The sequence below is a fragment of the Miniopterus schreibersii genome (assembly GCF_964146895.1).
Source record: "Miniopterus schreibersii genome assembly, chromosome: 2".
Taxonomy (NCBI): Eukaryota; Metazoa; Chordata; class Mammalia; order Chiroptera; family Miniopteridae; genus Miniopterus; species Miniopterus schreibersii.
The window spans coordinates 97,807,668-97,832,920 of record NC_138102.1 but is presented as its reverse complement, the minus strand read 5'-3'; the positions used below and the strand labels follow the sequence as shown (position 1 = coordinate 97,832,920).

The 25,253-nt window shown below is 37.6% G+C and overlaps 1 protein-coding gene and 1 pseudogene across 6 annotated transcripts in view; both read left to right on the top strand.

Annotated features, from left to right (window-relative positions):
* Window positions 1–6,697, top strand: part of FRY (FRY microtubule binding protein) — a 508,702-nt gene extending 502,005 nt beyond the window's left edge. For all 5 annotated transcript variants that reach the window (XM_081126905.1, XM_081126902.1, XM_081126901.1 and 2 more), the window contains one exon: window positions 2,813–6,697. In XM_081126905.1, the coding sequence (XP_080983031.1) occupies window positions 2,813–3,071 (259 nt within the window). In that variant the 3' untranslated portion in view covers window positions 3,072–6,697. The remainder of the gene's footprint in view (window positions 1–2,812) is intronic.
* A 7,674-nt stretch (window positions 6,698–14,371) lies between these two features.
* LOC308553826 (UBX domain-containing protein 2A pseudogene) lies at window positions 14,372–15,686 on the top strand (annotated as a pseudogene). Its single transcript has one exon. The product of its transcript is annotated as a UBX domain-containing protein 2A pseudogene (transcript).
* Window positions 15,687–25,253: the final 9,567 nt, after the last annotated feature.

Genomic DNA, 25,253 nt, shown 5'->3' with positions numbered 1-25,253 from the left:
AGAATATACCTCAAGATAATAAAGGCCATATATGACACACACACACACACAACTAATATCATACTCAATGGTGAAGAGCTGAAAACCTTTCTTCTAAGATCAGGAACAAGACAAGGACACCCACTATTACCACTTCTATTCCACTTCTATTCTGGAAGTCCTAGCCACAATAATCAGACAAGAAAAAGAAATAAAAGGCATCAAAATCGGAAAGGAAGAAGTACAACTACTATTTGCAGATGAGATGATACTATATATATAGAAAACCCTAATGACTCCACCCAGAAATGGTCAGAACTAATAAATGAACTCAGTAATTTGCAGGATAAAAAAATCAATTTACAGAAATCTGTTGCATTTATATATATCAATAATGAATAATCAGAAGGAGAAATTAAGAAAACAGTCCTGCTGACAATTGCATCAAAAAGCATAACAATTTTAGAAATAAATTTAATCAAAGAGATGAAAGACCTGAACCCTGAAAAACTATAAAATATTAAACAAATAGAAGAGGGTACAAATAAATGAAGGATATACCATGCTCATGGATTGGGATGATTAATATTATGAAAATATCCTTACTACCTAAAGCAATATACATATTCAATGCAAAAATAGCAATACCATTTTTCTCAGAACTAGAAAACTAATCCTAAAATTTATATAGAACTATAAAAGACCACAAATATCCAAAGAAACCTTAAGAAAAAAACAAAATATGAGGTACTTTCAAAGTATACTACAATAATCAAAACAGTATGCTACTGGCATAAAAACAGATATAGAAATCATTGTAATAGAGAACCCAAAAATAAACCCATGCCTATATGGTCAATTAATCTATGACAAAGGAGGCAAGAATATACAGTGGGGTAAAGACAGTCTTTTCAATAAGTGATATTGGGAAAACTGGACAGATACATGCAAAAAATGAAATTAGACCACCTTCTTACATGATATACAAAAATAAATTCAAATGGATTAAAGACTTAAATGTAAAACCTGAAACCACAAAACTCCTAAAAAAAAAAAAAAATAAGCAGCAGACTCTCTGACATAAGTCTTAGCAATATCTTTCTGAATATATCTCCTTGGTGAAGACCAACAAAAGAAAAAAAAAAATGGGACTACATCAGACTAAAACACTGTGCACAGTGAAGAAAATCATCAATAAAACAAAAACCCAACCTATATTCACAAATAGTACAACTGGTAAGGGTTAATATCCAAAATATATAAACACAAACAACACTAAAGCAGCAAACAATCCAATTTCAAAATGAGCAGAGGACCTGAATAGATAGTTCTCCAAAGAGGATATGCAGACGGCCAAGAGACATATGAAAAGGTGCTCAATGTCACTAATCATCAGAGAAATGCAAATTAAAACCACAATGCCACCCTTCCCAGTTTGGCTTAGTGGTTAGAGCATCAGCACATGGACTGAAGGGTCCTAGGTGTGATTCCAGCCGAGCCCATGTACCTCAGTTTCAGGCTTGATCCCTGGCCCCAGTCGGGGCACGTGTGGGAGGCAACCAATCTATGTATCTCTCTCACATTGATGTTTCTCTCTCTCCTTCCTTCTTCCATCTCTTTCTCCATCCCCCCCCCCCCCGAAAAGCAATGGAAAAAAATATCCTTGGGTGAGGATTTGAAAAACAAAAACAAAAACTCCACAATGCAAAACTACCTCACACCTGTCAGAACAGCTATCATCAAAAAATCAACAAACAAGTGCTGGCAAGGATATGAAGAAAAGGGAACCCTTGTACACTGTTGGTGGGACTGCAAATTGGTGCAGCCACTATGGAAAACAGTTTGGAGGTTTTCAAAAAATTTAAATAGAACTACCATATGGTGATGGAAAATTAAATTACATTATATGAAAGTTAAATTAAATTAAATTAAATTATTAAATTAAATTATTAAATTAAATTAAATTTAAATTAAATTAATTAAATTAGAACTACCATATGACCCAGTAATTCCAATTCTGGTTATCTATCCAAGAAATCCAAAATACTAATTCGAAAAGATAGATGCACCTCTATGTTCATTACAGCATTATTTAAGATACTCAAGATACAGAAGCAATCCAAGTACCCATTAATAGATGAGTGGATAAAAATTTGGTGGTACATATATTCAATGGAATATTACTCAACCATAAAAAATAATGAAATTTGCCATGTTCGACAACATGAATAGACCCAGAGAGTATTGTGCTAAATGAAAGAAGTCAGAGAGTAAGACAAATACCATATGATTTCACTTATGTGTGGAATATTTAAAAAAAAAAATGAATAAACAAAACAAACAGACCCATAGATATAGATAACAGGCTGATGGTTGCCAAAGAGAGGGGTGTGGGGGGATGGTTGAAACAAAAATATATTTTTAAAATCTTTTAAGTATATACTCCAACATTATTTTGAAAATTAGTATTTGACTGTATCCTTTGGGGGTTTTGCCTCTATATTTTGATAGTATATTCACATATTCATTGGAATCATGACATAGCAAAAAAATGTTTTTAAATTATGAGATTATAAGCTGATTATTTTTAATTTAGATATTTTTATCAAAGTAATATTTACTAATATAAATTTATGGTGATATTGCAGAACTCTAAATATACTAAAGCCACTGGATTGTATCCTTTAGATTTGTGAATTGTATAATGTGTGAATTTTATCTCAATAAAGCTTTTTTCATATATAAAATGTTCTTATACTAACACAGACTCATAATTGCTCCTCTTTGTGACCAAAAGTACCTATAATCTCTGCTCTTCTTTTTTGGAATGCAGAAGTCTGTGGCCCAATGACATCTTTGGAAGCAGTTCTGATGATGAGGTCCAGACACTACTGAATATATATTTTCGTCATCAAACCTTGGGACAAACAGGTACTTATGCTTTGGTAGGGTCCAACCAGAGCCTGACTGAAATCTGCACCAAGCTGATGGAGCTGAACATGGAGATCCGAGACATGATTCGCAGGGCCCAGAGTTACCGAGTCCTCACTGCTTTTCTTCCAGACTCCAGTGTTTCCGGCACTAGTCTCTGACAGGAGCCCCCCGTCACCCATGGGTTCCAAGATGGGGGTGCTGCCATGCTGGGGTGACGTCACTCAGTATCTTTTCAGCCTTCGGAAGGGTTGGTCAGACTGTTCTCCCTCTTGTTACCTGTTGGACTTTTTCCAAAGGAGATGACAGAACTTCCAACGTGTAGCAATACTAAGAACCAAGGTAGCATAGAACATTTGGAAACAGACTCCATCTGTCATGCTGTGTAGCACAAATGTGTTATCATTTTACTGAGCAAATGCAACTCACTACTGAAGAAGTGACTTCCATTGCATACCAAAGCCGACTACCTTGAACAATACCCTTCCTTTCTAGAAACTACTTTAGATTGGTAAAAGTGCAATGTTTTCTTTGCTAAAAAAAAAATATATATTATAAAACTCCTTTCCCTTTTTTTTTCTTTCTTCTTTTTGTGAATTGAGGAAGGGACAGGCAGAATGAAGCTGGCCATTGAAAACTAAAAGACGGTCAAAAGCTGACAGCCTGTATATGTGAAAAGGGAATTGTAAATGGACAATTTAATGTACACTGTAATTTGAATACAATTACTGTACCTAAAAGGAGCTGCTATTAAGTAACTTTCTTATTTTGCTTGGCTACTGTTTCTTAAAGCCCTGGATCTCTTTGCAGGGGTCTGTGATTAGGACCTTATTACCAAAAATGGTCCAGATAGACCTTTTTTTATGGATCTTGGCTGCTTTTTACTAGAAGGTTGCTTTTATGAACATATTTATACCACAGAAGGATGAGTGTTAATTTTAACCAACTTTGCCATTTTGTAGAAAAGAGTTAAAGAATTCACATTATAAATTCCAAGTCTTTTCATCTGTCATGCATGCATATTTTAATATCCACTTGGATAGCCAGAAGTAGAATCATAAAGGTAAAATATGAGTTGTCACTTTGTTTCTTAAGAAATGTCATACTTTATTTGTAATATTTATCTAAAGGTCCATTCTTAAGTTTTTTCCTTAAACTTAATGCTGTCAAGTCTTAGATGTGTGCATGTAAACCTGTTGCACATCAGAAACATATTCAAAGTTTATCTATGTAACTTATTCGTTCTATAAATACATTTACAGTTTTTGTGATGTAATCTTGGTTGATATCCTGTTCAGAACTTCTTTTAGACTAAAAAAAAAAAAAAAGACAAAACATATATTGACCATGAACTTTATTTCTAGTTAATGAAGATTTTTGCCTTTGACACACTTTACAGTTTAAATGTGGGTTGTTGCCACAGTGGTAGCCCCAAGGGGACCGCATATATGTGTTTCATAAATGGTGCCCATTGAGGTTGTTCAGCAAACACAGTGGCCTTGTGAAGTAGGAGGTGTCTATGACCTCTTTGAAGTAGACACAAAACAGACTGACCTTCAACCAGCTCTCTCTGTAATCAATAAAAGAGAGAAATTAGAAGAGAGCTCCAGTTGTCCACAGCATATCATTAGGTTGCCACCTTTAAAATTTTGAAACAGACTCTAATAAGCAGGAAAAAGGAGTAGGAGTTTTAATTCTGTCACCAACACTCACCTATTCCCCACCACACTTGTAATACAGGGACACAGAAATATATAATGATTTAATTCCTACTGTCTTCCTATTCATATTTATTAAACTAACAAATGTCCCTTGTTTCCCTTACAACTGAAGCATAAATAATAATTTTCTAGAAATATCCTGCAGCAGAGAAGTCTAACCCAGGATATTTTTTTATGTTACCAAAGGTGCAATTACTAACATATTCTTCCACTAATTTATTTTTTCAATATACCTGAAAGATCATTTTCCACAATATGTAGAAAACAACTGAATCATGTTCTTTCTGAAAAATATTTCGTAACATACAGGTTTCTGTGGATACTAGCCAACTCTCAGAGTTCTGCTGGGACCCACAATAGAAACTCTTAACTGAATTTTCCACCATGCCTTCTTACCCAGCAAAGAACCACCATGAGGGTAAAACTTTTTAAAAGACAATTTCAATAGTACACTGCAATCTAGTCATAAAAAGTAGTGGGAATTTTTTCTTTTTTCTTCATTTTATAAAAGAAAACAAGGTAACATCAACATCATGACAGAGTAAAGAGACTCCTTTGTTTCTCCCCTTAAATTTACAAGTCAGACATCCAAAACTAAATGAAGGATCTCCTGCTCAATGCACAAACACACTGAAAGATCTACATATCAAAACATCTGAAGGTGGGCAGAATGGGGAGAGCAAGGATGATAGCCTCAGATGCACTTAGGGGCCCACTACGGCGGCTCCAGTGAGCTAGTAGAGGTGAAGAAATTAGGCTTCAGCCTTCACACAATGGCCTGGATTGTAAGAGAGGAGGAAGCAGTGGTCCTCCAAGAAATGGAATATTTCTGCCCACTTTCCCATCATGGCAGACCCTGGTAGAAGCAGTAGAGATGCCTCCAAAAACACAACAGAACCAGGGAACATTAGCAAAAAGGAAATAGTGCTAGGAGCTTGCAAAACTACTTCTCCACTGCCTGTCACATTCTCCTATCACAGTATTGGTGCCCTGAAACCAAGGTGAGCCAGTAATGGAAAGGACACCCACTATCCGAGAGAGTAGGTGGCACTTTCCTTAACTAAAATGATGTACCATTATGATCCCAGAGGCATAACTACTACAGCTAAGACAAAACAAAAACATGTACTATTAACACCACAACTGGAAAACAAAAGAAAGTACCCTACCTATTAACCTGCTAAATTGCTGAAAGCAGAACAGTATCTAAACAAACAAACAAGCAAAAGCTCACTTGTGCAGGCAAAGAAACAATCCATCAAATAACATAAACAATCAAGTTAACCTGAAAGCAGAGAAAAAAATAAAAGGTCTCCAGAAATAAACATGAAGTCCTGGAAGACAATGGCTTAAATGATACAGAATGTAAGATTGCAGTTATGAAGAAACAATAAGATAAAAGAAAACTCAGAAAGGTAGCTCAATGAGCTCACAAAGAAAATTAATGAACAAAAGTAGTATTTTATCAACAAGACTGAAACTATATAAATGAACCAAACAAATTCTGGAGATGAACTCATTAATGAGATGAAGAATGCATTAAAGAGCACTGGAAATAGACCACATGGAAGACAGAATTAGTGGGCTTGAAGATAAAAACCTAGAAATGATTCAAGTGGAAGAACAGAGAGAACTAAGAGTTTTAAAAAAATGAAAGAAGTCTACAAGAATGATCTGACTCTATTAGAAAGAGCAAGGATAATGGGTATACGAGAAAGAGAAAATTGATAATTTCCCAGACATATAGAAAGAACTAGATTTTAGAATAAAGGAACCTAAGACAACATGAAGTTATATTGACATAAAGACATCTTCCCCAAGACACATTTTACTCAAACTGTAAAAAATTAATGACTAAGAATCCTAAAGGCAGCCGGGGGTGGGGAGGAGATTGTCCCCTATAAAGGAACATGAAATTGTCCTCAGATTTCCTACTAGAAACATTATAAGACAGGAAACAGTGGAAGGAAATGTTCAAAATAATATATCCAGCAAAGCTGAGCTTCAGATATAAAGGGAAAAAAAGGCTTTACCAGACAAAAGCTGACAAAATTTACCACCACAAGACCTACATTAAAAGAAATGATGAAAGGCGTTCTTCTAACAGAAAAAAAAAAGCCAAAAATATACAAAGCTTTGAGTAAGGTGACTAGCATACAGAAGCAGGAAATTGAAACTTCTTCAAAATGAATACTAGCCCAGCTGGGCATGGCTCAGAGGTTGAGCGTCGACCTAGGATCCAGGCGATCAGGGTTCGATTCCCGGTCAGGGCACATGCCCGGGTTTCGGGCTGCAACCGATCGGTGACTCTCTCATCATTGATGTTTCTATCTCTCTCTCTCCCTCTCCTTTCCTCTCTCTGAAATCAATAAAGATATATTTTTTTAAAAAAAATACTAAACTTAATTATAACAAGGGGTAAAATAAAGCATTAAAAATAACTATGACTACTGAAAATTGGTAATAAATGTACAACATGAATAGGAATAATTTGTGACAACCAAAAAAAAGAAAGGGAGAAAAGGACTGAACTTGTACAGATGAAAGAAGATAAGATGCAATTTTGAGAAAAAAATGATTATTCTATGTATGAAACATTATTTTACATAAACCTAATGGTAACCACAAAACAAAAATATAGAGCTAAGACAGGGAAAATTAAAAAGTAAAGAAATGGGAGAAATCATAGAAAAACCACCAAACTAACGGGTATACAAACAAAATTTTTTTTTTAATTACTGTAGTAAATCCTCATAAATCAATAAGCACCTTAAATGTAAATGGAGTGAACTCACATATTGAAAGGCAAATAGTAGCAGAATGGATTAAAAAATAAGATCTAACCATATGTTGCCTGAAGGAGAAATCATCTCAGACCAGAGACAAACATAGGCTCAAAGTGAAGGGGTGGAAGATGCTACTCCCAGAAAATGGCATCCAGAGACCATACCCCACCAAAAAAATCCACAGGACCCAGGGTGGCAGCTGACCATAGTGTACCATGAGACTTTTGCTTAGTGACTTCAGATCCAGCACTGGTACTGAGTTTGAATCTCTATCAACCTGATGAACCACTCGCCCCTACCTGGTGACTCAATGAGAGCCTATCTCACACCACTTGTGTACCACCAGAGTTCAGTGACTGAGCCTAACAAGCAGTTGGCAGGCAGAGGCAAATTTCAGGATGCCTTGGACCTTTTGCTGACCTGCCACTAGGCTTGGAGCTGGGGGAAGCTAACTTTGATATGCAGCTTAGCCCCTCCCATACACACACAGGCCCAGCAGAGGCAGCCACAAACTATGGATCACTTTGTAGCTCCTAACAGGAAGCCCAGGGCCAGTCACAGGCAGCATCTGACATTGACCTGCACTGGAGTTCTTCCCAATAGGCACCAGAACCAACACACCTAGTAGCTGGTTTCAGACCATATCAGAGCACAACCTGATTAGCTGCATAAGGCACACACCCAAAAGGAGATCTCAGCAGCCACCAGAGCCTGGAGGGGGATTCTGCTTTGTAGGGTGAGCCCCTTCACAGGAGCTCATACACTGTTGCCAATGTTAATCCTCACAGTGAGCCAGCTTGAGAGCCAGCCTGACCCCCAAATGGGCCAACAGCAATCATGACTAAACCATAACCAGAGGGCTCATATAAACCACACAAGAGACATTCCTGGAGCACCTATCTCAGGTAATCAGAGAGAGTGCACCACTGATCCCCACAGGTCACCTACTACATAAAGGCACCCTATCAAGACTGGGAGACATAGCAAATCTACCTACTGTACAGAAACAAATACAGAGAGTACCCAAAATGGCGAGACACACTTGCCCCAACTGAAAGAACAGAAGCAATCCTCAGAAAAATAACCAAATGAAATGGGGGCAAATAATCTACCAGATACAGAGTGCAAAACAATGGTTATAAAAATGCTCAAGGAACCTAACACTTCAACAAAGAAGAAGCAAGCATAACAAAGGACACAGAAATTATAAGAAAGACCCAGTCAGAAATGAAGAATACAATATTTGAAATGAAGAATACACTAGAAGGGCTCTAGCTGGTTTGGCTCTGTGGTTAGAGTGTTGGCCTGCAGACTGAAGGATTCTGGGTTCAATTCCGGTCAAGGTCATGTGTCTCAGTTGCAGGCTCGATCCCCAGCCCTGGTTGGGGTGTGCACAGGAGGCAACCAATCAATGAATGTATCTCAGATTAATGTTTGTCTTTCTCTCCCTCCCTCCCTCCCTCTCTCTCTCCCCCCCTTCTACTCTCTCTAAAAATCAATGGGAAAAATATCCTCAGGTGAAGATTAAAAAAATATATACTAGAAGGAACCAACAGCAGATTGGACACATCAGAGGATCAAATCACCAATTTAGAAGACAAGGTAGAAGAAAACAACCAATCAGAGCAGCAAAAAGAATAAAGAATCCAAAAAAATTAGGATAGTTTAAGGAATCTCTGGGATGACATCATGTATAGCAACATCTGTATCATAGGGGGTCCCAAAAGAAGAAGACATCAGGGGGTTGAGAAACTGTTTGAAGAAAAAATGACTAAAAATTTCCCCATCCTGGTGAAGAAAAAAGACACACAAGTCCTGGAAATGCAGAATCCCAAACAAGATGAAACCAAAGAGGCCCACACCAAGACACATCATAATTAAAATGCAAAAGGTTAAAGACAAAGAGAATCTTAAAGGCAGCAAGAGAAAAGCAATTAGTTACCTATAAGGGAGCTCCCATTGGACTGTCAGCTGATTTCTCAACAGATAACTTTCAAGCTAGCAAGATTGGCATGAAATATTCAAAGTGATGAAAAGCAAGGACCTACAGCCAAGACTACCCAGCAAGGCTAGCATTTAAAATTGAAGATCAAAATGGCTTCTTTTCCCCTTCTTCTGTATGAAGGGGAGGTGGGAGAGTTTCTCTGATATATACTGTGAGAACTTGGTTGAGTTCCTAAAGGTTTTCCTACTCCTGTTCTGCTGATACCCATGGATATTTCTGCCCCTGAGTATCTACTCCTCCAGTTAAGATATATGTTCTTATAAAAAGATGCTCAACTTCACTGGCTATTAGGGAAGTGCAAATCAAAACTACAGTGAGGTGCCCGTTCACATCTGTTACTATGGCTATTATCAACAGGGCTAGTAATAGCAAGTATTGAAGAAGTTGTGGAGACAAGGGGCACCTTCATTCACTGCTAGTGGGAGTGTAGACTGGTGCAGCCACTATGGATAAGTGTGGAGGCTCCCTAGAATGTTGAGGATGGAGTTGTCATATGACCCAGCAACCCCTCTTCTGGGTATCTACCTGAAAATTTGAAAACATTTGCAGAGATGTATGCACCCCTATATTCATTGTAGCATTATTCATGGTGGCCGAGACATGGAAGTAACTGAAGTGTACTTCAGTGGGTGATTGAACAAAGACATGGTGCATATACGCAATGGAATATTGCTCAGCCATGGAAAGAGATGAAATACTGCCATTTGTGAGAACATGGATGGATTTTGAGAATATCGTGCTAGGCAAAATGGGTCAGACAGAAAAAGTTACGAACCACATGATTTCACTCATCTGTGGGATATAAAACTGAAAGCAACAAATGAACAAATAATAAAAACAAACAAAAACTCATAGACACAGACAACACTATGTTGGTTACCAGAGGGAAGGGGGGTAAAGGGTAAAGAGAATCAAATATATGATGACAGAAGGAACTGACTTTGGGTGGTGGGCACACAAATGCCATACACAGATCATGTATCATAGAAATGTACAATTGAAACCTATATAATCTTGTTAACCATTGTCACCCCAATAAATTTAATTTTTAAAAATATTTAAAAATTAAAATTAAAAATACAGTTAAAGGAGAAATAGCTTCCAAAACAAGAGAAGTCTAAAGGAATACATTACTACCAAACCAGTATTACAAGAAATGTTAAATGGACTTCTTTAAGGAGAAAAAAAAAGAGAAACATGATTATAAAGAACAAACTGGTAATAAATATATACCTATCAGTAATCACTTTGAACATAAATGGATTAAACTCTCCATAAAAAAGATGCCGGTAGCTGAATGGATAAAAAAACAAGACCCACATATATACTGTCAACAACAGACCCATTTTAGATCGAAAGACACTCAAGACACTGAAAGTAAGGGATGAAAAAACATATTTGGTGCAAATAAAAATGAAATTAAAAAGCTGGGTAGCAAAACTTACCTCAGACAAAATAGACTTTTTTAAAAGGCTATAATAAGCCCTGGACAGGTGGCTCAGTTGGCTAGAGCATCATCCCATACACCATATGGTTGCAGGTCCGATTCCCAATCAGAGCACAAACCTAGGCTGAGGGTTCAATCCCTGTTCCGGGAGCGTACGGGAGGCAGCCAATGGATGTTTCTCTCACAATGTTTCTGTTTCTCTCCCTCCATCCCTCCCTGTCTCTCTCTCTCCCTTCTCCCCCTTCCTCTCTCAAATCAATAAAGACATATCCTCAGGTGAGGATTAAAAAATAATAAAATAAATTAAGTTAAAAAGGCTATAATGAGACAAAAGTGGACATTACATAATGATAAAGACATAGGTCAAACAAGAATATGTAACCTTTTAAACATTTATGCACCCAACACAGGAGCACCTAAATATATAAAGCAAGTCTTGATGAACATAAAGGGAGAGATCTACAGTAATACAGTCACAGTAGGGGACTTAAACATTGTAATGACATCAATGGATAGATCTTCCAGACAGAAAATCAATAAGAATTTAATTGACATTTCCAGAGCATTTCACCCCAACAGAATATATATTCTTTTAAACAGCATATGGAACATTTTCCAGGATGAACCACATATTAGGCCATAAAACAAATTTCAATAAATTTAAGAAAACTGAAATTGTATCAAGCATCTTCTCTGTCCACAATGGTATATGAAACTAGAAAACAATTACAAGAAAAAAAACTGAAAAACACACAAACACATGGAGATTAAATAACATATTACTAAAGAATAAGTGTCTTAACAAGGTCAACAAAGAAATCGAAAGATACCATGAGGCAAATGATAATAAAAACACAAAACACAAAATCTATGGGATACAGCATTACAGGCCTTCTTCAAGGGCAAGAAATATTTCAAATTAACAATCTGATCCTACGCCTAAAAGAACTAGAAAAAGAACAAACAAAGCCCAGAATAAGTAGAAGGAAGGAAATAATAAAGATCAGAAAGGAAATAAATGACAGAGAGACTTTAAAAACAATACAAAAGATCAATGAAACCAAGAGTTAGTTCTTTGAGGAGATAAACAAGATTGATGAACCTTTAACCAAACTCATGGAGAGAGAGGACCCAAATAAATAGAATCAGAAATGAAAGAGAAGTAACAGCTGACACCCCAAAAATACAAAAGATTATAAGAAAATATTACAAACAACTACTTGCCAACAAATTAAACAATCAGTAAACATACAATCTTCCAAAACTAAGGAGGAATCTGAACAGAGAAATCTGAACAGAATCTGAACATAGAAATTACAACCAATAAAATAGAAACTGTAATCAAAAAATTTCCAACAAACAAAAGTCCTGACCAGATGGCTTTACAGGTGAATTTTACCAGACATTAAAAGAAGAAATAACTATCCTTCTCAAATTATTCCAAAAATTTCAACAAAAAGACAGATTCCTAAGCTCATTTTGCAAGAATAGTATGATCCTAATTCTAAAACCAGATACTACAGAGAAAGAAAATTATAAGCCAATATCCCCAATGAACATAGATGCAAAAATCCTCAATAGAATATTAGCAAACCAAATTCAGCAATACATTCAAAAGATCATACACCGTTATGAAGTGCAATTTATTCCTGGGATGCAAGTTCAGTTCAATATCTGCAAATAAATTAACATGATATACCAAGTAAACAAAATGAAGGATAAAATCATATGTTCATATCAATAGATGCAGTAAAAGCATTTGGCCAAATCAAGAACTGATTTGTCACAAAATGCTCAGCAAAGTGGGAATAGAGGGAACATAACATAATAAAGACCATATGACAAATCCACAGCTAACATCATACTCAATGGGAAAAAACTAAAAGTGTTTCCCTTAAGGTCAGGAAGACAAGAATGTCCACTTTCACCACTCTTATTCAACACAGTACTGGAAGTCCTATCCACAGCAATCAGACAAGAAGAAGAAATAAAAGGTATCCAAATTGGAAAGGAAGAAGTAAAACTAAAATTATTTGTAGATGATATGCTACTGTGTGTAGAGAACCCTAAAGATTCCACAAAGAAAAAAAAAAAAAAATCTAGAATAAATTAATTCAGCAAAGTAGTAGGATACAAAATTAATATTCAGAAATTGGTTGCATTTTTATACGCTGATAATGAACTGTTATCAATCAGAAAGGGAAACTAAGAAAACAATCCCATTTACAATTGCATCAAAAAATAATACCTCACCCTGGCTGGTGTTGCTCAGTGATTGGAACATCAGCCCACCCACTGAAGGATTGCATGTTCGATTCCTGGTCAAGGGCATGTTACCTGGGTTGCAGGTTCAATCCCCAGTCCTGGTTGGGGAGAATGCAGGAGGTGACCAATCAATGTGTCTCTCTCACATTGATGTTTGGTCCTCTTTCTCCCTCCCCCCCTTTCTCTTTCTCCCTCCTTCCCTTCCATTCTCTGTAAAAATCAGTGGAAAAAATATCCTCTGGTGAGGATTAATCAAAAATAAAATAAAATACCTCAAGATAAATTTAATCAAAAAAGGTAAAAGATTTATACTCAAAAAATTAAAAGACACTTAAGAAGAAAATTGAAGATACAAATAAATAAAAGCATATACCATGTTTATGGATAGCAAGAATTAACGTTAAAATGTCCATACTACCCAGGTTAATCTATAGATTCAATGCAATTCCTACCAAAATACCAATGGCATTTTTACAGAACTACAACAAATAATCCTAAGAGTTCTATGGAACCACAAAGACCCTAAATAGCCACAGCATCCTTCAGAAAGAACAACAAAGTTGGAGGTATCATGCTACCTGATATCAAATGATACAAGTCTGTAGTAATCAAAACAGCAGGGTACTACATAAAAACACACATGGGTCCAAAGAACAGGTTAGGGGGCCCACAAATAAACCCACATCCATATGATCAATTAATATATGACAAAAAAGGCAAGAACATACAATGTCATAAAGACAGTCTATTCAAAAACTGGTGCTGGGAAAATTGGATATGCAAAAAAAATGAAACTAGGCCATCTTCTGACACCATATACAAGAATAAACTCAAAATAGATTAAAGACTTAAATGTAAGGCTCATAATCAGAAAACTCCTACATGAAAATATACGCATTAGATTCTCTGACATCTCTCTTAGCAATATTTTTTCTGACATATCTCCTTAGGCAAGGAAAACAAAAGAAAAAATAAAGAAACTGGACTACACTGAACTGAAAAGTTTTTGCACAGCAAAGGAAACCATCAACAAAATGAAAACACGACCTACTGTATGAATGAAAGAAGATATTCACCAATGAGACATCCAATTATGGGTTAATATTCAAAATTTATTAAAAACTCATACAACTCAACAGCAAAAACACTAACAATCCAATTTAAAAAGTAGGCTAGGCAGCCGCGAGCCTGGGAGGGTCTGGGCACTGTGGGCTCGGGCTCTGGGGGGGGGGGCGCCGGTCCCGCGGTCCCCGAGCGGATGCAGGATGAGGCCCGGAGGGGACAGCCCGGCTCGCCCCTGTCCAGCGGCCACGCCTGGAGTAAGGCAGAAGAGAATGAAAGAAGTAGATAATCTTGAAAGTATAAAAGAAGAATGGGTTTGTGAAACAGGATCCGACAACCAGCCTCTTAGTGATAATCGACAGACAACTTGTGAATATTTTGTCAACAGCCTTTTTGAGGAAGCCCAGAAGTTTGGTGCCAAATGCTTGTCTCCCACCGAACAGAAGAAACAGGTAGATGTGAGTATAAAATTATGGGAAAATGGATTCACAGTCAATGACGACTTCAGAAGTTATTCAGATGGTGCAAGTCAGCAGTTTCTGAATTCCATCCAAAAAGGGGAGCTGCCTTTGGAATTGGAGGGCGCTGTGGGCAAGGAGGAAGTGGATGTGGAAGTGGAAGACAAGAAACACGAAGTGTGTGCGGCCACGAAGCCTGTGTTCCAGCCCTTCTCGGGCATGGGCCACCGGCTGGGTCGTGCCACACCAAAAATTATTTCTAAAGCAAGAAGTATCGAAGTTGAGAAGAAAAATAATGTTTCTACTGTCCCACTAAACAACCTGGAGCCTATCACTAACATACAGATCTGGTTAGCCAGTGGGAAAAAGGTTGTTCAGAAATTTAACATGTCTCATAGGATAAGCCACATCAAAGGCTTCATTGAGAAGTACCAAGGATGTCAGAGAAGCACTCCCTTTTCCCTGGCGACAGCTCTGCCTCGCCTCAGGGCCCTGGACGAGAGGCTCACTCTGGAGGAAGCGGACCTGCAGAACGCTGTCGTCATCCAGAGGCTCCAGAAGGCCACCGGGCCTCCTAGAGAACTGTCATAGCACTGATTTTTGAGACACTTAGTGGAAAGTTCGCAGAGAAATGATGGTTATAAGTGGACATGCAAACCGAAATGGGGGCAAGTCAGGTTCGCTGGACTTTGGGTTCGAGTCCTATTTAACTCCCTCTGGACAAGAAGATTTTGAAGTAAGTACGAGTTAGGACAGCAAACTATGGCTGGAAACTATTCAACGCACTGCCTCCCAAAAGGCTGCTCAGAAAAATATACTTACTTTCAAATACCAGTTATTCAACATAAGATATATTAAATGACTGCATCATTTAGTATCTTAATGTTGTATCAATTAGCAAATATGTTCACAGCATCATTCATTGAAACATCATTCGCAAACAGCAGTGATTGATTTAAATGTTAGCTGTCTCAGAATTTCTAAATAGCAGTTCATTAAACATTATACGTGGCAGGTTAAACGCAGCAGTGTCATTATGTCAAGGACAAAGAGAAAATATTAAGGGCTGCAAGAGAGAGACAAGCAGTGACCTACAAGGGAACCCCCATAAGGCTGACAGCAGATTTCTCAACAGAGACTCTTCAGGCCAGAAGGGAGTGGCATGAAGTTCTGCAAGTACATGAAAAGCAAGAACATGTAACCAAGATTGCTTTATCCAGCAAGGCTATCATTTAAATTTGAAGGTGAAATAAAAAGCTTCCCAGACAAAAAAAGGCTAAAGGAGTTCAGTACCACCAAACCAGCATTGCAAGAAATGCTAAAAAGACTGCTTTAAGAAAAAGAAAGAATAGTGAGAGAAAGGCACATCAGCATAAAGGGGAAAAATGGCATTAAATAAGTTGATATCAATAGTAACCTTAAATGTAAGTGGAATAAATGGGCCAATCAAAAGACAAAGGGTAGCTGAATGGATAAGAAAACAGGACCCAAATATATGCTGTCTACAAGAGACCCACCTGAGAGCAAAAGACTCACACAGGCTAAAAGTGAAGGGGTGGAGTAAAATATTCCATGCAAATGGAAAGGAGAAGAAAGCTGGAGTAGCAATTCTTATTTCTGAAAAAAATGGACTTCAATGTAAAGACCATAACGAGAGACAAAGATGGTCACTACATAATACTAAAGGGATCAATCCAACAGGAGGAAATAACCCTTATGAACATTTATGCACCCAATACAGGAGCACCTAAATATATAAAAAATCTCTTGGGGGACTTCAAAGGGGAGATTGACAGCAACACAATAACAGTGGGGGACTTTAACACCCCACTGTCAGCATTGGACAGATCATCAAGACAAAAAATCATTTCACCCCAAAGCAGCAGAATACACATTCTTCTCAAGTGCACATGGAACATTCTCAAAAATAGACCACATGTTAGGGCACAAGGCAAGTCTCTACAAATATAAGACGATTGAAATCATATCAAGCATCTTCTCGGATCACAATGCCATGAAACTAGAAATCAGCCACTATAAAAAAACTCAAAAACATTCAAACACATGGAGGCTAAATAGCATGTTATTAAACAATGAATGGGTTACCAATGAGATCAAGGAAGGAATCAAACACTTCATGGAAAGTAACAAAAATGAACAGACAACAACCCAAAACCTATGGGACACAGCGAAAGCAGTCCTGAGAGGAAAATTCATATCATTACAGGCCTATCTCAAGAAACAAGAAAAAGATCTAATGAACCATCTAACACAGCAACTAAAAGAACTAAAACAAAAACAGCAAGAAAAGCCCCGAGGAAGTAGAAGGAAGGAAATAATAAAAATCAGAGCAGAGATTAATGACATAGAGACTAAAGAAACAATACAAAAAATCAATGAAACCAAGAGCTGGTTCTATGAAAAGGTAAATAAGATTGATGCACCTTTAGCCAGACTCACTAAGAAACAAAGAGAGAGGACCCAAATAAATAAAATCAGAAATGAAAGAGGTGATATAACAACTGATCCAACAGAAATACAAAGGATTGTAAGAAAATATTATGAGCAACTGTATGCCAACAAATTGGACAACATAGGGGAAATGGACAAATTCCTAGAAGCATACAACCTTCCAAAGCTGAATCAAGAAGAGGCAGAAAACCTGAATAGGCGGGTAACAACTAATGAAATTGAAGCAGTAATCAAAAAACTCCCAGCAAACAAAAGTCCTGGACCAGATGGATTTACAGGCGAGTTCTACCAAACATTCAAAGAAGAATTAACACCTATTCTATTCAAACTATTCCAGAAAATTCAAGAGGAGCGAAAACTCCCAAATTCTTTTTATGAGGCCAGCATCACCCTAATCCCAAAACCAGATAAAGATACTACAAAGAAAGAAAATTACAGGCCAATATCCCTGATGAACATAGATGCTAAAATCCTCACTAAAATACTAGCAAACCGGATCCAGCAATACATTAAAAAGATCATACATCATGACCAAGTGGGATTTATTCCAGGGATGCAAGGCTGGTACAACATCCGCAAATCAATAAATGTGATACATCACATAAACAAAATGAAGGACAAAAACCATATGATCATATCAATAGACGCAGAAAAAGCATTCGACAAAATCCAGCACCCATTTCTGATAAAAACTCTCAGCAAAGTGGGAATAGAGGGATCATACCTCAACATAATAAAGGCCATATACGACAGACCTACAGCCAACATCATACTCAATGGGCAAAAACTAAAACCATTTCCATTAAAAACCAGAATAAGACAGGGATGTCCACTTTCACCACTCTTATTCAACATAGTACTGGAAGTCCTTGCCATAGCCATCAGACAGGAGGAAAACATAAAAGGTATCCAAATTGGAAAGGAGGAAGTAAAACTGTCATTATTTGCAGATGACATGATACTGTACATAGAAAACCCTAAAGACTCCATCAAAGTACTACTAGATTTCATAAATGAATTTGGCAATGTAGCTGGATACAAAATCAACATCCCGAAAGGAATGGCATTCTTATACACCAACAATGAACTTTCAGAGAGAGAAACTGAAAAAGCAATACCATTTATCATTGCAACTAAAAAGTAAGATACCTAGGAATAAACTTCACCAAGGATGTAAAAGACCTGTATTCAGAAAATTACGTGACACTGAAAAAAGAAATAGAGGAAGATTTAAACAAGTGGAAGAAGATACCATGCTCATGGATTGGGAGAATTAATATCATTAAAATGTCTATACTACCCAACGCAATTTATAAATTTAATGCAATTCCTATGAAAATACCAACAGCATATTTCACAGACCTAGAACAAACATTTCAAAAATTTATATGGAACCAAAAAAGACCCCAAATAGCTGCAGCCATCTTGAGAAAAAAGAACAGAGTGGGAGGGATCACATTACCAGACTTCAAACTATATTACAAAGCCACTGTAATCAAAACGGCCGGGTATTGGTACAACAACAGGCATATAGATCAATGGAACAGTACAGCGACCCCAGAAATAGACCCCTGCCATTATGGTCAGTTAATATTTGACAAAGGAGACAAGAGTATCCAATGGAGTAAGGACAATCTCTTCAATAAGTGGTGCTGGGAAAATTGGACAGATACATGCAAAAGAATGAAACTAGACCACCAACTTTCGCCATACACAAAAATAAACTCAAAATGGATAAAAGACTTAAACGTAAGTCATGAAACCATAAAAATCCTGGAAGAAAACATACGCAGTAAAGTCACAGACATCCCATGTAGTGGAATTTTCACTGATACATCTCCTAGGGCAAGAGAAACAAAGGAAAAAATAAACATATGGGATTACATCAAACTAAAAAGCTTCTGCACAGCAAAAGAAAACAGCCTCAAAATACAAAGGAACCCCACGGTCTGGGAAAACATATTTGCCAAGGATGAATCTGATAAGGGGCTAATTTCCAAAGTGTACAAAGAACTCATAGCACTCAGCAAGAGGAAGACAAACAACCCAATTAAGAAATGGGCAAAGCACTGAAATAGACACTTCTCCAAAGAGGACATACGGATGGCCAAGAGACACATGAGAAAATGCTGGACGTCACTGATCATCAGAGAGATGCAAATTAAAACCACAATGAGGTATCACTTCACACCTGTCAGAATGGCTGCCATCAACAAATCAACAAACAGCATGTGCTGGGGAGGGTGTGGAGACAGGGGAACCCTAGTACACTGCTGGTGGGAATGCAGACTGGTGCAGCCACTATGGAAAACAGTAGGGAGGTTCCTCAAATATTAGAAATGGAGCTGCCATTTGACCCAGTGATTCCACTCCTAGGAATGTATCCTAAGAATCCTGAAACACTAATCAGGAAGAATATATGTACCCCGATGTTCATAGCAGCACAGTTTACAATAGCTAAGATCTGGAAACAGCCCAAGTGCCCATCAGTAGATGAGTGGATAAAAAAGCTGTGGGACATTTACACCATGGAATACTAAGCAGCTGTAAAGAAGAAGAATCTCGTACCCTTTGGGACAGTATGGATGGACCTGGAGAAAATTATGCTAAGTGAAATAAGTCAGGCAGAGAAAGACAAATATCACATGATCTCGCTTATACGTGGAATCTAAAGAACTTAATAAACTGATGAACAGAATAGATTCAATGACATGGAAGCATAGATGAGACTGATGAATGTCAGAGGGATGGAGGAGGGCGGGTGGGTGGAGGAGGAGAGAGTAACCAAAGAATTTATGCGTATATATACACAATCCAAGGACATGGACAATGGTGGGGAGAGGGACTGGGGAGGGGGAAGGAACGGGGTTGAATGGGTCATTGGGGAGAAAAAGGGACATCTGTAATATTTTAAACAATAATTTAAAAAAGAAAGAAAGAAAAAAGAAAAAGAAAAAAATAGGCTAAAAGCCTGAATAGACAGATCACCAAAGAGGATATATAGATGGTCAATAAATATATGAAAAGATGTTCAACATCAATCATCACCATAGAAATGCAAATTAAAACAAAAATGAGATATCGCCTCACACCTGTCAGAATGGCTTTCATAAATAAATCAACAAACAGCAAATGTTGGTGAGGATGTGGAGAAAAAAAGAACCCTCATGTATCGTTTGTAGAAATGCAGATTGGTACAGCCACTATGGAAACACAACATGGAGGGTCCTTTAAAAAATTAAAAATGGAGCCCGGCCGGGCATGGCTCAGTGGTTGAGCATCGACTAGGATCCAGGTGATCGGGGTTTGATTCCCAGTCAGGGCACATGCCCGGTTGCGGGCTTGATCAATGACTCTCATCATTGATGTTTCTATCTATCTATCCCTCTCCTTTCCTCTCTCTGAAATCAATAAAGATATATATATTTTTTTAAAGTTAAAAATGGAACTGCCTTATGACCCACTGATTCCCCTTCTGGGTATATTTCCAAAGAAATGCAAAACACTAATTTGAAAGAATATATGCACCTTTATGTTCATTGCAGTGTTATTTGCAATACCCACGATTTGGAAGCAACCCAAGTGCCCATCAATAGATGAGTGGACAAACAAGTAGTGGTACAGATATACAATGGAATATTACTTGGCCATAAAAAATGAAATTTCCTATTTGCAACAGCATGGATGAACCTAGAGGTTATTATGCTAAGTAAAATAAGTCAGTCAGAGAAAAACAAACCATATGATTTCACTTACATCTAAAAAACAAAATAAAGGTACAAACAAAATTGAAAGAGAGTCATAGATACAGAGGACAGACTGACTGATGGTTGTCAGAGGGGAGCAGGATTGGGGGACTACGTGAAAAAGGTGAATGGATTAAAAGTACCAATTGGTAGTTACAAAATAGTCAAGGGGAATGTAAAGTACACCATAGGGTATACAGTCAATAATATTGTAATAACTATGTATGTTGCCAGACAGGTACTGGAAATATCAAGAGGAACACTTTGTAAAGTATATAATTGTCTTACCACTATGTTGTACAACTGAAACTAATACAAAAATATTGAATGAAAACTATAATTGAAAAATAAATAATAAAATAAATAAATAACACAATACAATGTGTATAGAAAGTACCTTAACATAACAAAGGCCATATGTAACAACCTTCAGCTAACATCATACTCAATGGTGAAAAAAAATGAAAGCTTTTCCTGTAAAATAAGGAACAATACAAGGATGCCCACCAATCTGGCGTGAAAAAGAAATAAAAGGCATCCAAATTTTGAATGAAGAAGTGAACTGTCACTATTTGCAGATAGCATGGTTCTATACACAAAAAAATGCTAAAGAGTCCACCAAAAGACTGTTAGAGACAATAAATAAATACAATATAGCTACAGGAAACAAAATCAACATACAAAAAATTATTGCAATCCCATATACAATCAAAGAAATGCCAGAAAGAGAAATTAAAAAAACAATCCTGAGAGACCCAAGATGGTCACACATTGAGTGGAAGCTATGCTGACACTCTCCCGAGACCAAATTGGAATTACTACTAAAATACAGAAAAACCACCCTGAATCATCAACTGCAACTAAAGACTGCCTGGGGAGAACCCTCATAACCAAGGATGTAAAGTGGAGACTGCATAGAGACTAGTAGGGAGTACAGAGACATGAGAGGGCTGGCTGGGCTCCCACAGGCAGCAGCTGAAGGTCCAGAGGGATATTTCAGCTGTTGGGGGGGTTCCCGCTGAAAACTCCAAGGCCAAAACTCCAAGCTGGGCTCCCCCAGCCCAGAGCACCAGAACTGAGAAAGATACCCACATAATATCTGGCTGTGAAAAGCAGCAGGGTTTCTGTCTTCCAGGGGGAGATAGCTGGAAATGCTGTGGTACCCTTTTAAAGGGCCACACACAAAGTTTTGTGAGCAGCCACTCACCTTGGACTCCGGTGGAGGTAAGGCAGAGTGGACTAGAGCAGTGTGAGGAGAATCCAGGAAGGCTGGATGGGGAAATAGATCTCAGAGGGCACCCATCTGAACCCCAGGGCTGAGTCTTTCCCCATATATGAAGGACATCTTTCTCAGGCAGAATTTAACGTCTAAGCAGCTTTTGCCTGGGAGAGAAGCAATTGCACCACCCTGCTGGAAAACCTGTGGCCCCACCCCATGGAGTTTATACAGACTGAGGCTCCTTAAAAGACTGATAACAGCCACCCCAGCCTGTGTAGTTTCTATAGTCTGAGGCTCATTAAGAGACTGAATAACAGCCTCTGGGTGCTTTGAGTCCTTGTCTGATTTGTTTCTGGACCCACGGCTTAGGAAAGCAGACCTTGGTGCACACTTTGATCTTGTCCAAACACACCCAGCCCCAGCAGAAAAAAACAGAAGAGTGTGGAAAACTTCAAACAGGGTACTCAAGGCCAGTCACAAACAGCGTCTGACATCGGCCTGTACCAGATTGTGCAAAAGACTGGGAGTCCTAGCAGATCTACCTAATATATAGAAACAAATCCAAACAGGCAACCAAAGTGAGAAGGCCAAAAACAACCCCCAAATGAAAGAAAAAAAGAATTCTCCAGAAGAAGAACCAAATGAAATAGAGATAAGCAATCTATCAAATATAGAGTTCAAAAATACTGGTCAAAAAGATGTTCAACAGCATGAAAAAAAGATATTGAAACTATGAAGGAAATTAAGAATGACATATTAGAAATAAAAAATAATTGGAAGGAATGAACAGCAGATTAGAGGAAGCTGAGGACTGGATCAAGGAATTAGAAGACGGTAGGAAAAAAACACTGAGAGATCCAAAAAGAAAAAACAATTAAAAAACAGGAGGACAGTCTAAGGGAGCTGTGGGGCAACATGAAATGTAACAATATTTGTATCATAGGAGAGCCAGAAGAGGCTGAAAGTAAGCAAGGTTTAGAGAACCTGTTTGAAGAAAAAATAGCAGAAAACTTCCCTAACCTGGTCAAGGAAAATGTCACACAAGTCCAGGAGGCACAGAGAATCCCAAGCAAGAAGAACCCAAAGAGGCACACACCCAGACACATCATAATTAAAATGCCAAAAATTCAAGACAAAGAGAGAATATTAAAGGCAGCAAGAGAAAAGCAGGCTGTTACCTACTAAAGAGCTCCCTTAAGGCTGTCAGCTGATAACTCATCAGAAACTCTACAGGCCAGAAGGGAATGGCATGAAGTATTCAGGGTAATGTAAAACAAGGATCTGAAACCAAGACCACTCTATCCAGCAAGGCTATCATTCAAAATAGATGGTGAAATAAAGAGCTTTCCAGACCAAAAAAAAAAAGGCTCAAGGAGTTTATTACCACCAAACCAGCATTGCAGGAAATGTTAAAGGGACTGCTATAATAAGTTGTAATAGAATGAGAAACATATGCATAAAGAAATAAAATGGCAATAGATTAGTACCTATCAATAATAACCTTAAATACAAATGGATTAAATTTCCCAATTAAAAAACATAGGGTAGCTGAATGGATAAGAAAATAAGACCCAAATATATGCTATGAACAAGAGACTCACCTCAGAAAAAAACTCACACAAGCTGAAAAAAAACACCAAAAAACTTCTGGAGAACTTTAAAGGAGAGGTGCACAGCAATACAGTCATAATAGGGGATTTAACACCCCACTAACTTTACTGGATAGATCTTCCAGACAAAAATCAACAAGGAAACAGTGACTCTTAATGACACACTAGATCAGATGGATTTAATTGACATTTACAGAATATTTCACTCCAAAGCTGCAGACTAGGCATTTTCCTCAAGTGCACACAAGACATTCCCCAAGATAGACCACATGGTAGGACACAAAACAAGTCTACAAGTTCAAGAAGATTGAAATCATATCAAGCATCTTCTCAGACATTTACACCATGGAATACTATGCAGCTGTACAAACAAAGGATCCCTTACCCTTTGAGACAGCATGGTGGGACCTGAAGAGTATTATGCTAAGTGAAATAAGCCAGTCAGAGAAAGACAACTGTCACACATGGAATCTAATGAACAAAATAAACCAATGGACAAAATAGGTCCAGAGACATAGGAGCATGAAACAGACTGACAAATATCAGAGGGAAGGCATGGGGTGGGTGGGTCGGTGGGTGGGTAGGAGGGTGGGGAGAGACTCACATAAGAATTTATATGCATATATGCATAACTCATGGACACAGACATTAGTGGGGTGAAGGCTTGGGGGGAGAGGTACAAGGTGGAGGGGATCAATGGGGGGGAAAAGGGGACATTTGTAATATTCTGAAAAATAAAGATAAATTAAAAACAAACATAAATAAAAAAGAAAGCAATCCCATTTATAATTGCAACAAAAAGAATGTCACTTGAGAATAAAGTTAACAAAGGAAGTGAAGGGCCTGTATACTTAAAACCACAAGACATTGTTGAAAGAAACTGAGGCAGACACAAAGAAATGGAACAATATTCTGAGTCATGGATTGAAAGAATTTACATTGTGAAAATGGCTATTACCTAAAGCAATACAGATTTAATGCAATCTCCATCATAATCCCAATGGCATTTTTCACTGAAATAGAACAAAACAGCCTAAATTTCAACAGAACTACAAAAGACCCTGAAGAGCCAAAGCAATCTTCAGAAAAAAGAAAAACACACACACACACATAAACCTGGAAGTATCGCACTCCCTGACTTCAAACACTACTACAAGGCTATATTAATCACAACAGTATGGTATTGGCAGAAAAACAGACACACAGACCAATGGAACAGAATTGTGAGCCCAGAAATAAACATACACATATATGGGCAACTAATAATTGACAGAAGAGCCAAGAACATACACTAGAGAAAGGAAAACAGGTCTGTTTAATAAGTGGTGCCAGGAAAACATGCCAAAAAAATGAAACTAGACTTCTAGCTGACATCATACACAAAATTTAACTCAAAGTGGATTAAAGATTTGAATATAAGACCTTAAACTGTAAAATACATGCAAAAAAGTATAGGCAGTATATGAACCTTGGTGTCAGAGGTAATTTTGTGAACCTGACCCCAAAGATAAGGGAGGTAAATGCAAAAATAAATAAATGGGACTGCATGAAA